At 38.0% G+C, this 15,919-nt stretch overlaps 1 protein-coding gene across 1 annotated transcript in view; it reads left to right on the plus strand.

The window, feature by feature from the left end:
• The window catches only part of NFE2L3 (NFE2 like bZIP transcription factor 3), a 33,554-nt gene extending 30,875 nt beyond the window's left edge, over positions 1-2,679 (plus strand). The window contains exon 5 of the mRNA XM_075212251.1: positions 240-2,679. Within this exon, the coding sequence (XP_075068352.1) occupies positions 240-1,490 (1,251 nt within the window). The 3' untranslated portion in view covers positions 1,491-2,679. The remainder of the gene's footprint in view (positions 1-239) is intronic.
• The last annotated feature ends 13,240 nt before the right edge of the window (positions 2,680-15,919 follow it).

The following is a 15,919-nucleotide window of genomic DNA, read 5'->3' on the forward strand; positions in this document are numbered from 1 at the left end:
ATGTATATGATTTCTATGACAAAACTGCTGGATGTCCAGTAAATATTCATGCATTCAGCTCTAGAGTCATCACTATGGTGCTGTTATTGGCTGAGGTTGGTGGGATGTAGCTGCTAAATACCTGGAAAAAATAATAGTGAAAAAGTGTATCACTCTCTGCTCTATTAGAGCCATATCATTATTAGTTACAACATAAGCATGGGCCCCTCTTTTTAATATACAATTATCTTTTTATTCAGATTACCCTGGAAGACATCCAGTCCATTTCCAATACCCACAATGCCATCAGCCCTTCAGCACCTTACAATGTGGATTTTACAGATGCAATTAGCCAAGATGTGAGTCTGCAGGAAGCCATATTTGCATCGGGTCCCAATGCCAGGTCCAGTGAGGATTTGACCCATAGACCTGAGAGTTTACTGCAATTAAATTCAAGCACTCTTCCTGGAGGACCCCTGAGCACCACAAATCTGACAGCTCTATTCCCAACTACTGACAACAGTTCTAGAAACTTAACTAATCAAGATCTCCTTTCTGGTCTTGATGAGAATGTATTTGACGAAATCAACTTAATGTCATTAGCCCTAGAAGAAGGCTTTGATCCGCTGGAAGTCTCTCAGTTATTTGAAGAGCCAGACTCAGACTCTGGACTTTCTTTGAATTCAAGCCATAGCCCAACATCTGCAAGTATATCAGACTCGTCATCTGTAACATTTGGGGAGGATGAAGGGGCTGCTGGCTACAGCAGTGACTCTGAATCTGTCTCGTATGATGGGATGGAAGGAGCAGTTGGCGGAAGTTGCCAAGAAATCAATAAATATTGTCAGATGGATTTTCAGGACAATGCAAACTATTATGATGAGGTGACTTTACACAACGTTCATCATAACCATTCATATTACCAGCTGTCTAATCAGGTAGAGACCAGTCCTGAACATCAGTACAACTGGCCAGCAAAATCCAACAGAATAAGAAGCCCATGTGTTGGGGGAATAGACAAAAGCCTCAGTCGAGACGAACGCCGGGCAAAATCCCTGAGAATTCCTTTCACAGTGGATGAAATTGTTAGTATGCCTGTAGAGATGTTTAACAATATGTTGTCTAAGCATTACTTGACAGAGACCCAAGTATCTGTTATACGAGATATTCGACGCAGGGGTAAAAATAAGGTCGCCGCTCAAAACTGTCGTAAACGTAAATTGGATATCATTGTGAACCTGGAGGACAATGTCAGTCAGCTGAAGGCACGGAAGGAAAAGCTACTGAAAGAGCGAGCTCAATGCAGCAAGTCTGTGAGCCACATGAAACAGAAACTGAATGACCTGTACCGAGATGTGTTCAGTCGGCTACGCGACGAGCAGGGCAGACCTGTCAATCCAAGCCAGTATGCCTTGCACTGTAACAGCGATGGCAGTATTATGGTTGTCCCAAGGAGACTGTTCAAATCAGATCAAAAGAAGGAGACACAGAAGGAAAAGAAACAAAAATAAACATTGACCTCCTTAAGTAGTCGTAATAAATTACTAAACTAGAGGCAGTGGTGTGAAGTGAAAATACTGTAATTTGTTGAACACTTGAGCAGAGCATGAAAATCAAAGTAGTTGTTATTTGTTCAGAGAACAGCTACATATTATTAATGGTCCTTTATAACACAAAGAAGCTGCTTTTACCTTCCTTACATGGCTCTACACTTGTACAGACCTCCTGGTATGCCATAAATTAATATCTGATAATCTACTTCATGCAGCTTACTTTTACCCTCATATGTAAAAATACAACATATGATAAAACTTAGAATGCAAAAAAAGAAAACATTTTTAAAAGATAATGGGGGCCAATTTTCTGGTAAAATTGGAATTTTTTTTGTTTTTTTTAAATAAAGCCTATTGAAAAAAAAATGGACAATTTGGCAAATCGACGATAGACCTTGCCACCCGAAAAGGATGTAATTGTTAAAATACAAAGTGACCTTAGATTTAGTCTGTCGCACTGGAGCACATTCTTTAATGTAATGTTGTAGCTTAAAATGTTCTTCTTTTTTCATTTTGTATTTAGTTAAGTATATTGTGGTGTATATTGTTTAATTTATACATGTGGTCTTTTTAATGGTCTGTAAATTATGATTTGTACTTGTACTTTTAAACATTGGTTCTTGTTCTACCCTGTCTTTTTGTAGAGGTCCTGGTGGCTGATCATGGTTCATTGTCATATATTTAAGACTATCATTTTAGCAAGCTGGAGTTGCTGACTTTATATTATTTTATATGTAATTTCTCCACTGTACATGTTGGCTGACAAAGTTGTTTTTTTTTACCATGAGGATATTTGCTAAAAAATGTTCAATTTACAATAATGTTGTTTTGCATTTATACTACAGGGATATAACACACATGTTTTCCAGAGATCCAGTTTCATTAATTGTACATTTCTGGTTAAAGGGGTTGTCCACTGTTGAACAACAATTCTTAATATAACCTGCTCACCCCCCCTCCCCCCCCCCCTTTTCTGAAGAAACTAAGTGTCTGGGGCCCCAGGCCCCCCACTGCACACACAATATTGAGTCATTTGTCGCAAAATCATCCCAGTTGCAACAGGCTCCCAGCTCCAGGTAATGGGGTGCAGGGGAGAACGGAGGATTGTCGGGGAAGGGGTTTCCCCCCCCCGACCCAAAAAAAAAACACCCCCCGCCAGAGCGCGCAGCAGCTCCGTTTCTTCAGCGCTGTCCTATACAGCAGCCGCGGCGCTGTCTAAGAAGCGTCCGCGGCGGTGCTGTATACACTACAGCACCGCCGTGGACGCTTCTTTGACAGCACCGCGGCTGCTGTATAGGACAGTGCAGCTATAGCCGCCACTTAGTTAGCGCAGGGGGGGGTTTTCTGGAGACTCAGAAACCCCCCCTGCGTGCGCCACTGGGGTGGAGCGAACAGGTTTTATTAAGGGTGGTTCCAAAAAAGCAAACTCCTTTTAAGTATGTTTTGCAATGTCAGAGGTATTCTGATACAACTTCAACTAGACTGTAGCTTATAATTTGGAAAGAGACATATATCACCGCTACAGTTTAGATATACTGTATGCTTATATAATATATATTTAAATCTTGTTTAAGCAATTGAAATACATACTTGCCAACTCTCCCGGATTGTCCGGGAGACTCCCGCATTTTGCGAGAGTCTCCCGGACGAGTGTGGCAATCTCCCTGATAGGAAGGGGGAAAAATTTAGTTTAAACGCCGCGATTTACCCGGAATCGCGGCGTTTAGCCCCGCCCCCACTGTAAAATGACGCGATTTGCGTCATTCCGTCACGGGGGCGGGGCCAAAATGACGCGATTTCGCAGCCCCGCCCCCTGCACGCCCACGTCCCAGCCGGCATCTCCCGGAAAAAGAAAAAAAAATGTTGGCAAGTATGTTGAAATAAGAGACACTAATATCAACCAACACTGTTTAAATACTAAAGGAATGCCTTGAGGTTATCTAAGCAAGCTGTTAAGCAGCACTCACTTTTGATCATTATTGTTGTTTAACAGCGTAAACTTTAACTTATATATCATAAAATGTATAGTATTATGGGCATTGCTATTTTTTATTATTGCCCTAAATCGGTTTAAAATATCAAGCATTGAAATAGTACAACATTTATTTGAGAAACATTTCCTTATCCCTTAGCCTACCCCTTCCTCAGAGTGCTTAGAAAAGGTGTAATGATTCCCAGCCTTTGTATCTGTAAAGACCTCTAAAAACCTCCTGAAACACCTGATTTGCACGGTAGTATGTGTACGAGGCATGCGGAATGTGGGGGAGGAAAGAGTTGTACACACAATGTCAATGACATTTTGTTAATAAAGACTAATGAGAACATGTTTTTTATTTTGACAATGCCGAAAGCATATTAGTTTCATGATAGCTTTTGTTGCTGTTCATTACATCATGTACCTATATGAGCACTACAACTACTGATATACCAAAAAAAGACACCAACAGTGCATGCCCTCAAAACTAAAATATATCAGTTAATAGTCCTTGCTTGCAAATAATGTATCTCTGTATATGTGCACTTATACGTAAATATCTTAGACCAAAGTAAAAATGTTTTTACGTGTTTGTGAAAGCTAAAAAGTGCTCTTTCATATAGGAGAATCTTTGTAGTTTAGCTACAGTTCTCCTATTTATATGGCAATCACCATAGCTATGTTATATAGCTGCATAATTTGGCTCACATTCATGATTAACTCAGTCTGTGTTGTGTTTATTCCATCACACAGTATTTGTCTTCACCTGTCTCTTACTTCATGTCCATATGACCTAATCTAAAACAAAATAAACTGAGATTGGAGTTTGTAAAAGACTTAGGGGTATATTTACTAAACGGCGGGTTTGAAAAAGTGGATTCAGATTCTAGCTATCATTTATTTAGTGCATTCAACAAAATGAAAGCTAGAATCTGATTGGTTGCTATAGGCAACATCTCCACTTCTTCAAACCCGCCGTTTAGTAAATCTAGCCTTTAGTATTGTTTTCCCAGTTTGCAGTATTTTGCCACATGTTACACCTGCTGCAGATAGTACAAATAGTGGCACATACCCAACAGCAACCTTTGTCTATTCAATTCAAGGTGCTAGGTGAGATAAACTTATTATTATTATTAATAAAATAAATAAAGCTAAGATTCTTCCTCCAGGATTAAACATTGTGGTTATCTAGTAATAAAAATTATAGCATATTATAATCGACAAAAATAAAATGTATGTAATCCTGTGCTGAGCTAGCCGTTAAGGCTTATATAAATATGGATTTATCAGTGCATGGTTCTTGTGTGGGGTGATTAATGTCTTTTACCTATCAGTAATTACACATTACTCACAGTTGAAAAGAAACTGTCCTATATAATGACGACATAGCCAGTAACTGACAATGAATATCACCGTATATCCCTATCTAGAACTCAAAGGTTGTTTGGTAATCAATGTACAATAAATATTGCAGAGGAAAGTGAGTTATTGTTACTCAGAATGAAAGAAGCAAGGGTTTCAATCATTAAAGTGATAGTACCAAAAATGTAATGAAGTTAATGTTTTTAAATTGTATACTGATCTACAAATAGTGCCTCTGATTTTTACTCTTGAGCTGTTATCCATTAACAGACTAGTAACACCGAAAATAGTATCTTTATTTACCTAAGCATCAAAGAAGACATACAACTTTAGATAGCTGGTGAGCAAGCAGAGAATACCGGGCCTTGTAATAACATTTTGAAGAGGATGCCTGTCCTCTAGCTCTTCTTATGAAGGTTACAAAGACCCACCACCAATATCTTCTTGGCCTTAAAGTATTAACTAACAACGCAATGCACCAATAACAGCATTAGCCTCTGACAATTAGCCTCTGACACAGTTCCTTAGATTCTATACTCATTCCTTGTTTCCTCAATAGCTGTTGAATCTGATTTGTGCCTGAATAAATTAATGTGAAGGCTGAGGGTAGCATATAGTCCTCTATATTCTTGGTCACCAATGCTGCCAGGTTCCATAGTAGTCACATAGACTATTGCTATGGTAAATGTGCCATGGTATATTAATGGCGATGTGGAAATGGAGGCTGGAACATTTATTTTTTTCAGGTTGTGCTGCTCCATTAACCCAAGTTTCTAAAACACAACCTGATCCATCCTGTAATTTAAAACCTAGATTGCTGGATATAGTTTACAGAAGGGTGATCCTGATTTGATGACGAGCTATAGAAAACCATTTATTTTGGGTGTTACAGTCGGCCTGAATTGATGCATTATTGCATGGAATTATTGTGCCATGTAGGCAAATGTTTTATATTATTGCACTAAAATGAATAGGCTACATTGGGAGACTCACTGACTTAGAGAACCTGATCCATGATATAGTACGACTAATAATATGATCAGGTATTAAATATGAATTTTGTTTATCTGCACTATTATCTCTGACACAATCAACAATACTCACTAACGTATGATAGCTGGTGTCAGTTTTTAATTATGATGATTTACTGGTTAACAATTGTAATTGCTATCAAAAGTTAGTGAATGCCTACTGTGCTAAGTGTTTAGAGACATGGTTATTTGACTGCTTCTGTAAGCTCTTGGTATACTACTTAAAGTGTAATGTTCAAAACAGGACATCAATAAACTGCTTATTTGGAAAATTGAGTGTTGAGTCTGATTCACACATATCATACAGCAAAAATGATATAAAATTTATTTAAAAGTTAAAACTAATTCAAAGGCGTTTGCCTGGCCCTATGTGTTTTTGTGCAATGTCTTTCCAATCTTCTCTGTATGTGCGTGTGTGCAATTGTCTGGCTGTTCCTGGAAACACATGCAAGATGTCTGTATATGTATATAATACTGTCTGTTTGTGGAAGTATGGAAGAAAATATTTCCGTGAGTGTACATCTATATCACGTATCTGTGTGTTTGTATTACTGTGACTATATGTCAGAATTGCAAAGTGTATGTTATTTCTAAATTACAACTCATGTGCATTTATCTTCATTTGTTTATTATACATATATATAACATATGTATATTGTTTTATGTTATTTATTTGTTTGTTATATATGTATTTAGTGCACAGAAAGTGTATTCTATAGTGCTGTCTCTTCACATGTGTGACAGCATGGTGCCACGTGTACTCTGCATGTGAAGCAATACACCGTTGTATAGGGTCATCAGGCTATACTTTATTTAAAGAAACAGTCAGAGAGCGCTCATAGTGTAATATTGCCTGGTACCATATAATATAAAATTCTTAAATATAAACTGAGTACTGATAAATTTAACGGGGCTTATCTGCATCAAATCCTCGCTGTCTTCAGTCTGCTTCAGTGATGTCACTTTTCAGTGTAGAAGGGAGAATGAACCTGAGGAGAAACAATACTAAGCCACAACAAGCCACATGTGTTATAGTCTAAAAAAATGTTTATTACATCAATGGTTAAAAACCATTACAATAAAATGAAGGTAATATCACTTATCTGGTCCATCAATGGATGCTGAAGATAGTCTCCCTGTGGAACACCACGTGGGACCAAACCAGATGTGACATCACCGGAAGTTCGACAAGTAGACAGTATGTACAATCCACTACTTTTAACACATGCAGTGTCTTATATTACAAGCTTACTGACATGGTTTATGTGAATATTTGCTTTACCATCTTAACTGACACCATTAATTCTTTAGTAGGATCATTTTAATTATGAAGTACTACAGAAGTTAATGAATGATAAGATTTTTTATTAGTTTAGGTAAATAAATAAAATTTTGAACTAAGATACTTTGTGTAAGAATTATGCAGGATTATATAATTGATTAATTACAGACTCCTTCGGATGAAGGGAAGGAAATCTAAATACTTGCTTTTTGCTACACCTGTTAAACAATGGCTGTCCCTATGTGAAAAGCCTGGGAGCAGAGGCGACACCTATTACTATATCTTATATCCCTGAAGAAGCCCTATTGGGTGAAACGCGTAGATGTGTTGACTACCACATATGTTACATTGCCAGGATTTATTTGTTCAAAGACATTGTTTAACGCAAACTTCCAAATTGTGGGAGTTCAGACACAAGTTCATTATACACAGCGAGACCTAACAGCAGATCAACAACACAGATGAACCCATTGTGTATAAGGAAGTGGAACAGAGATGTAAACAGCAGCGATCCATAGTGATCATCATTCAGGTACTGCAGGCAACTGCTGACCACTGCTAGGATTGGTAATATCATATTGGATCCACCATCCTCCAATTTTTGTCTGCCAACTACCAGATTTAAGGTGTCCAATGAACAACCGGCCGCATCTTGTGTTTAGTGAACCTGGAAATCCAAACGATAAGACCAGGACACCATGGTTGGATGATGGCCGCATCTACCATACATAATAACCTTGGACCATAGCCTCTCCCCCCCATTAGCCATTAATAGGGATTGACAGACTCTTTGGGCATAAACAAAACTGCAATTTGTGGGCAGTTAAGTCTAAAATGGTCTAATTGGCCATTTTAGTGTGTGTCAAGTTGCAGTGTGTTTTAGGCATCCTTATCACGCCTTACTACTACTTGAAAAGTGTGCCCACACCAACCCACTGTTGATGTATGACATCAATGGAAAAATGAAAATTAGTATATTTTCCTGGGCCCTATACCTAATTTAGACCTTGAGTAAAGTTATTTGCTATATCACTATACTAATATAAACCTAGTTCCATTAAATCTGAAATTTGGGAAATGGTGAAAAAGTGGTTTTTCCATATGTTATCCTATGTATAATGAGTATAGGCTAAAATGATGTTTCAAAATGCTAGTGAAAGAAATCCATTACCTGTCCTCAAAAAAATATGAGCTTCAGTAGACTAAGGCTATGCATGCAAGTAAAGATGCATGTAAACCACTTTGTGTTTATGTATATGCTTCTGATAACTTTACAAATGTGCTTTATCTGTATTTTTTAAACATACGTCTGTGACAAACTTATGTAAATGCTTAATGGCATCTCATTGTGTTTACAAACATCATAACATCATCATCATCATCTAGCATCTTTCAATAACCAGGATGGAATATCTGCTCCACAGTAGATAATAATTACTGACTGAAACATACTCCTAGATAACGCTTAACCCTGGATTAAGATTATTTTAATAGCAAATATCATACCTACAACTAGTAATGCATTAAGACCTATGGGGGAAAGATTGCTTGTTCTTTCCACTGTTTAAATCTATTTCACATAAATTCTTTACTTTATTCACTAAATTAAATTATTTTAATACATTTTTTACATGGAATTTCCTGGTACTATATTCAGAAGTTTTAAGAATATTAATTAGTAAGGGTTATAGTTTATGTAAAAAAAAATATACAAAATTCTCAGTTCACACACAGGTTTAAATCTCTAAATATCCCTGGTGCTTTCTTCTTGGCTCTCCATTAGAGGCTCTTGGCAAGTACGCAGAGAAGCTGTCCATACAAATCCTTAATATAACCAGATGCCTGGTGGCCAATAATTGGAAAAGAACAAATCCCACCTCCAGACAACGCCTCCTAAATAAAATTTGGTTCTTGGCATCAATGGAAAAAAATTCGGCATATTTGAACAATAAATCTCATAAATTCTCCCAAATCTGGTGCGATTGGTTTATATAAAATAGTTCCTCCAGGTCACACGATACCAATGCTCATTCTCAGGATATTTCATCCCTCTTCTTATAACAAGTTATGTTTGATGTTCAGTGTTGCTTTCGGTCCCCTTTAATAAAGGATCATTGGCGCTGGGAGTCCCATGTAAAGTCTCTGTCCATCCTCTTAACCACTCCCCACCCATCCTACTTCCCCCCTACCCTCCTTGCATTATAAAAAAAATGGACCTCACACTCCTTTACATCAATTAGTGGTATTGTATTATTGCTCTTGCACATTTCGGCCCAGCTAAGTGTCTGTGTATTCTGCTTGGTTTTTTTTGTTTGTTTTTTTTGTTCTTTTTCTACACGTACTTCTGTGTATTAGCTCGGGCTGTGACACAGACCCCTGCCAGTTCTATACAGTGTCACCTACTCTTGCCGATGTTGGTCCTTACTTTGTGTACAATGTGTGATGGTACTTTATAAAGGTATTAAAAAAAAATATATATAAAATTGTTCAATTACCAGTAATAGGTTTAAAAATTAGAAAGAAGTTATACTGAAATAGTTTTGCAGTGCCTCTTTATGCCAAAAGTATTTTATGACATGGTGTTGTGTTCCTTACCCACTATGTACCCCCTTCCCTATTTTGTTTTATTGTCCTTACCCTTCCCTTTCTTTTCTGTACCCCTTAAAAAATAATAATTGTAAAATAAAAAAAAAATTTGAAGGTAAAAAAAAAAAAAATTAGAGAGAAGTTAAGAAATATATGAGAGAGCTTAGTTAGGTCCAACTTCAATTTTTCAGATTTTAGGGTGCTTTGTGATAAAAATAAATAAATAAATATGTTTTAAATTAGCAATTGTGTACTCCACATGTGTATATTATTTTCACTCGGAAAAAGTGGTGGTTGTTAAAACCAGGCATAAAATAAAACATAAAGCCGTTTCAATGCTGCACATGAACTGGTCCACATTGAAAATACTCAAGGCTATCCAGTGCTTCCTTGGTTTTGTCAACTATTACTGACAATTCATCTGAGAATATTTTACTTTGATGGCCTCTGGTACCACTCTAATCTGGTAAAATGCCAACATCAAAGAATGGTCAACTTGGGCTTCTGAGGTTTTCCTTTCTTTGAAACGCGCTTTCTTCACTGCATCTGTTCTCAAGCAGCCTGATATGTCATTACTGTTCTTTCTCGAAGTTGATTCTTCCTCCATATGTGTAGGGGATATTCTTTCCCAGCAGTCTTCTACAAGGAAACTTCATTCATGTAATCTAGTTTCCTAAAAATTTCTCCCAACCATGAGGAACTACACCATAGGTGATAAAGAACTCCTGGCCATGAAGCTTGACCTAGAAGAATGGAGATATCTATTTGAGGTTTCCTGATTTCCAGTAATGTTATACACTGACCATTAAAGCTGAATCTACAGCATGCCCACTGTCTGAATGCTTGTCAGGCCAGATGTTTTTTTATTTACTCTTCGAATGCTTCGATTTACATATAACCTTGAGGCCTGGGAATAAGAATCAGAAAGCAGATGTATTATCTCATTCAATAAAGGCTGCTGAAGATTCAGGCATTATGGAAAATTGACCCGTACCAGACCTGAAAGGTCTGTTTGCAAAAACAAATGTTTTATCTGTTTCCAGTCCATAGGGGGAAACCAGTGTCTCTCCTAGGTAGCGGAAGAAGTTATTCCAGTAGGCTCTTTTCTCTTATTTTGCTGGACTTGCGGGTGTCCAAACGATTATGGAGCTCATCTATCGGGCCTACTGGTGGTCTTCCCTCCATCAGGATGTGAGGGAGTTCATTACTGCATGCTCAACATAAAATTCCCCAACAAGGACTTATTAGTCCTTTGAATCCATTACCCATCATTGAGAGAATATGGACTCACATCACAATGGACTTCACTGATCTTCCACATAGTAAGAAATGCAACACTGTCTGGTGGGTGGTAGATTACTTCTCCAAGATGATCCACTTTATTCCGTTTGGCCTTCCATAAACCCCTACTCTGGCCACCCTTTTCATTAAAGAAACTTTCTGATTACATTCATGTCCCCAGGAAATTGTTCAATTAGTTTCTAAATTCTGGAGATCCTGAACGTCCATCTTCATTTTACCATAGCTCACCACTCTCAGTCCAGTGGACAAACAGAACGGATAAATCTAAAACATATACTAACCAAGACAACTGGATGAATCTCCTACTTTATGAAAATCATTTTTTCGAGACCTCATCTTCTTCATTGTCAATGGAGTTCATTCTCTTCTAACTAAAATTTTGTATCTGCCCTCTTCTAAATTTCCAGATGTGCACTCTACTTCAGGTTTTTATAAATATTTGGGCTAGAATGAATGAAAATCTTAACTTCCAGCAGGTGATAGAGTGGGGCTGTCAACTCTAAACTTACAACTACAGGTACCTAGCATGAAATCTATTGGAGATATATTCTACAAATGATCAACCAAGTGGCCTTCAGGCCAAGGTTATACGTATTCCCAATGTCTTTCATGTAACCCTTCTTAGGCCTCTTGTCATTAATTATTTTTCCACTATATCGAGGCCACAACCAGTAATCAAATCTCAACATGATAGTGAGTTTGAGGTCAATCAAATTCTTGATTCTAAGCTTGAGAGAAAGTTTAATTTTTGGTACACTGGAAAGGCTACGTTCCAGAAGAGCGTGGTTGATGCAGCGGACGGTCATGCTCCCATGTTAGGTGCCAGTTTTTCAGTCTGAATTTAGCTTGCTACAACACTTTTTGGCTCCTGGTGTTTGAGCTTTTTCCAGCTCCAGCTTTATCCCTTTACTTACCTGGGAATTCCAACTGATCTCTGCCAGTCTCTTCATGCCTGAATTTCTGCCAACATTAATACCTACCTGCTGGTCACATCTGGTGCCTACATGTGGCGTTGCAACCTGCATGGCGCTATCAACGAAGGCCATACCTCCTTGCGAGCATCACTGGTGAACACCTATTCCATTTTATACTCCATGCCTCCATTGTGGGTAGCTCCAAACCAGACTAACCATGTTGGATTCTCTAATTCTTGCTTTACATTGGGCAAAATGTGCATTTTAGCATGTAAATGTGTTGAAATGAAATTTGAAAGTGCACGATCCATTCCATTAAAAGCAGGATGATACAATTTCTGCCAACTTAGAAATTGCTAAACAGTAAGCCCTTTTGTGGAATGGAAATTGTCATGTGGACAAGGAATGCACCTAAACTGCACCCTCTCTCTCTACCTTTATCTAATTTTAATAATTTAATTCCTCAAATTCAAATCTTGCTTTTGCTTTGCTGTTCAAAACTAGGCACACTGGTACATCTAGTGCATAGTGTTATGCACTCACTCCACCCAACTCCTCCCATTAACTGATGCAAACACTTCCATCTATCTCCTTGCACTGGTGGAGAAAATGTAGCTGCACTTGAATGTGGGATGTCCAAAGACAAAGGTTTTGCACTTCATAAATGAGGCCCAAAGAGAGTAATATAGACTTTATAGTAATATGGACTTTGCTCCATGTTCATTTTGTGTGCCACAAAAAAGCTTACAAATAAACACAGACTGGTCTAGTAGACACAGTAGTCCCCACTAGATTGGAACATCAATTTGTTTCGTTTTAGGCAAACTTTGAAATAGCCCTTAGGTGCTATATCCCTCCCCCTTCTGTACCAAAAAGTAGCCCTCGTATATAAACATGGTCCTGACCCTAAACAGGCTACCAAGTCAGACCTGGTCAGTTTTGGTCAGTGTGGTTTTATAATCAGATTACCAGCTCAGATCGTATTTAATGAGGGATTTAGACCTTTATCTCACTTCTTTAAAACAGAGATGGCGAGAAGGATATTTGTCTCCTTCCAGAAGCATGGTGTCAATCAGGCAGATTACCTTTGTGCTTGTCATCCTAAAAAAAATAAAAAAAATGATAGTACGAAGGGGAGAAGAAATAACAAAAACAAAACAAAGTAGGCTTTACCATGGTTTCCACCATGCTCTTCATTCATAAATGACCCCCAAGTTGTAGATATCGTTATAGCTCTATAATTTATTTTATCTAAAACTTTTCATGTGATGCTAGAGGTCATTCATGAAGTGCATATGTACCTTGAGCGCCTAAAACACCCAGTTTTTTCACTTCACTATGCATGCCAACTCCGTTCTCGGTAGAGACCTCTGCAAACTTAGGTTGTAGACCGAAAAAAATCACTAACACACTGCAAACGTGTAATCATGAAGTTCAAAATCTTACCACTTTAGAACAATCTTTCAATAAAATAAACAATTTTTCTCCCAAAATACTGCTTGGTTACCCTCATTTTTCACTTTGGCCAAATGTCTATTACATGTGGAAATTTTGTGAGTGTAAAGCGTTTTCGTACATTGATCAGAGTGTAACAGAGGCATGCAAAAGGGAATGCATTCAGAGCGCAGGAAACGACTCAACGACCAACCCAAAAACTGACCTCATGTAAAACTTAATCTACGGAATGGAAACTGTTGTGCACAGTAAAGATTACCCCTAAAATGTACAAATGTAAATGGTCTTTGGTGGTTAAGTATGAAATGATACCATACATTCTGGAGACACTGGATCTTTGCATTTTTTGCAAATGTAGCAAGTGCGTCTGGTAGTTTTTGCCGTGGCATTGTGGAGGATTTTTAAGATTCATTTTTTTTATGGATAATGTCCAACACCATTCAATCTTATTTCTGGTACAACCTTCTGCCAACGTTTTGCCTTTTTTGGTGGTGGTGCACATTAGTTAGAAGTTCTTCCCTTTTTTTTGTTGTTTTCTCTGATTTTAATTATTTTTGTAAGTCCCGCTTTGAATTCTAGTAAACTCATGTTTGATTTCTCACTATTTTTACTAGAATATGGAAGCATTAAGAAAATGGAAGGCAACCCTATGGTAAAATTTCTGATGTTTTATTGAATGAGGGTACAGAATAATTATCCTATCCCTATCGCAAATACTTACTCGGGCCATAAATTTTGTTACTTGGGCAAACTCCTTTTATTTTCTGTTCCATCTGGAAGTAAACTGTTGTGATTCTATTCCTGCATCTGTAGCGATCATATAAATAATATTATCTGCCCACCATAGAATTGTCATATTGTCTGTTGATTTGGCCCCCAAAATTAATCCTCTACCACATTTCGCTAAAGTTTTAGTTGACGAGCTTAGCGTCAGAATCTAACTCTGTTTCATCTAATGATACCAACAACAAAAATTCCTTTTGCTGAGACTTATAATGATAGGTATAGAGATAATAAGGTTAACAAGAAACCGCTTGTGGTTTTTATCTTCTAATCCAGTGATGGCTAACCTGTGACACTCCAGGTGTTGTAAAACTACAAGTCCCAGCATGCTTTGCCAGTAAATAACTAGCAGATAGCTGGCAAAGCATGCTGGGGCTTGTAGTTTCACAACACCTGGAGTGTCACAGGTTAGCCATCACTGTTCTAATCCGTCACAGTCTTATCATAGTATCACTAATCACTCCAAATTCTGTAATCATGGAGTTGGATTTTTGGTACATTTAAAATTGAGACATCTGTTTTTAGATGCTGGTATGGCCATCTTAATCAAAATCCAATTTATCTGCTATTTCAATGTCTTCAATAACAGAAACTAGTATTCTCAAAAGCTTCTGTAATTTCTACATCACTGAGAAATTTTCAGCACGTCAACATTCTGTGCCCGTCATGTATATAATTCTAAAATCATGGAGTACACAGCAGTAAGAATTAGCTATGGACATCCAGCTCTTTTCCAGGTGCTGCTCTCTGCCTCAGACAAGATTGGCTCAGTCCCTACCCACTCTAGGCAACAGAACACATTGCTAATTGGCTTTCATCTTCTCAGAGCGAATCAGAGAATAGCCTTTACCCCTGCAGCAACATCCAGATACAGCATCACACACAGATCGGTCAGTCCCACTCAGTCAACTACCTAAACGAACACGGTCTATGCAGCAGTCACTGATAGCAGGGACAGAGTTTCCTATTCTGGCCTGCTTCGCCTTTTTCAGTGAGTTACAACGCGGCCTGCCCCATTGCCAGCTGGCCATGCTGCAGGGGTATTGCACATCATATGAATACTTTTTCCATCAAATTCTTTTGATGCAAGGGTTAGTCACCATTGCATCAAAAGTTTCATCATTTGATGGTGGACTTCCCTAGCAAGAGTCCAGGAAAAGCAGAAACTCTTGCGAAGGAGTCAGGAATGATGTCATGAATAGGTGGCAGCAGCTGGACGCTCTGGCACCCAAAAATAAAAATAAGAGTATACACGACACAAAAATACTCACGAGTGCTAAATGGACATGGCATATTCAATTGACGGTGGGATCGCCGAAAATCCCGCGCGACAAACACATTACCGTTATTACGGTTACCCTGCATGGAAAAACCGTTAATACGGTAATTTACTCGCTGGATTTCAGATCGCAGCTCAGGGAGCTGCGAGCTGAAATCCAGCGAGATATTACCGGTAATATTTTTGGAGCGTGGGATTTTCAATTGAATATGCCCCGTAGAGTACATATTTTTTTTTAATGCACAAAATTTGAATTAATTATGTTGAAGACACTTTACTGTTGAATATTTGTGAATGTGTCCCAATTGAGTGCACAGAAATTGTAAGTGCTGTCTGTAAATAGCTTTTATTATATTGAACAATGTAGATATATAGATACAAACTTCACAATGTTTTGCAATTAAATAACCATTATGTT

Source organism: Mixophyes fleayi, chromosome 5, assembly GCF_038048845.1.
Source record: "Mixophyes fleayi isolate aMixFle1 chromosome 5, aMixFle1.hap1, whole genome shotgun sequence".
NCBI classification, from domain to species: domain Eukaryota; kingdom Metazoa; phylum Chordata; class Amphibia; order Anura; family Limnodynastidae; genus Mixophyes; species Mixophyes fleayi.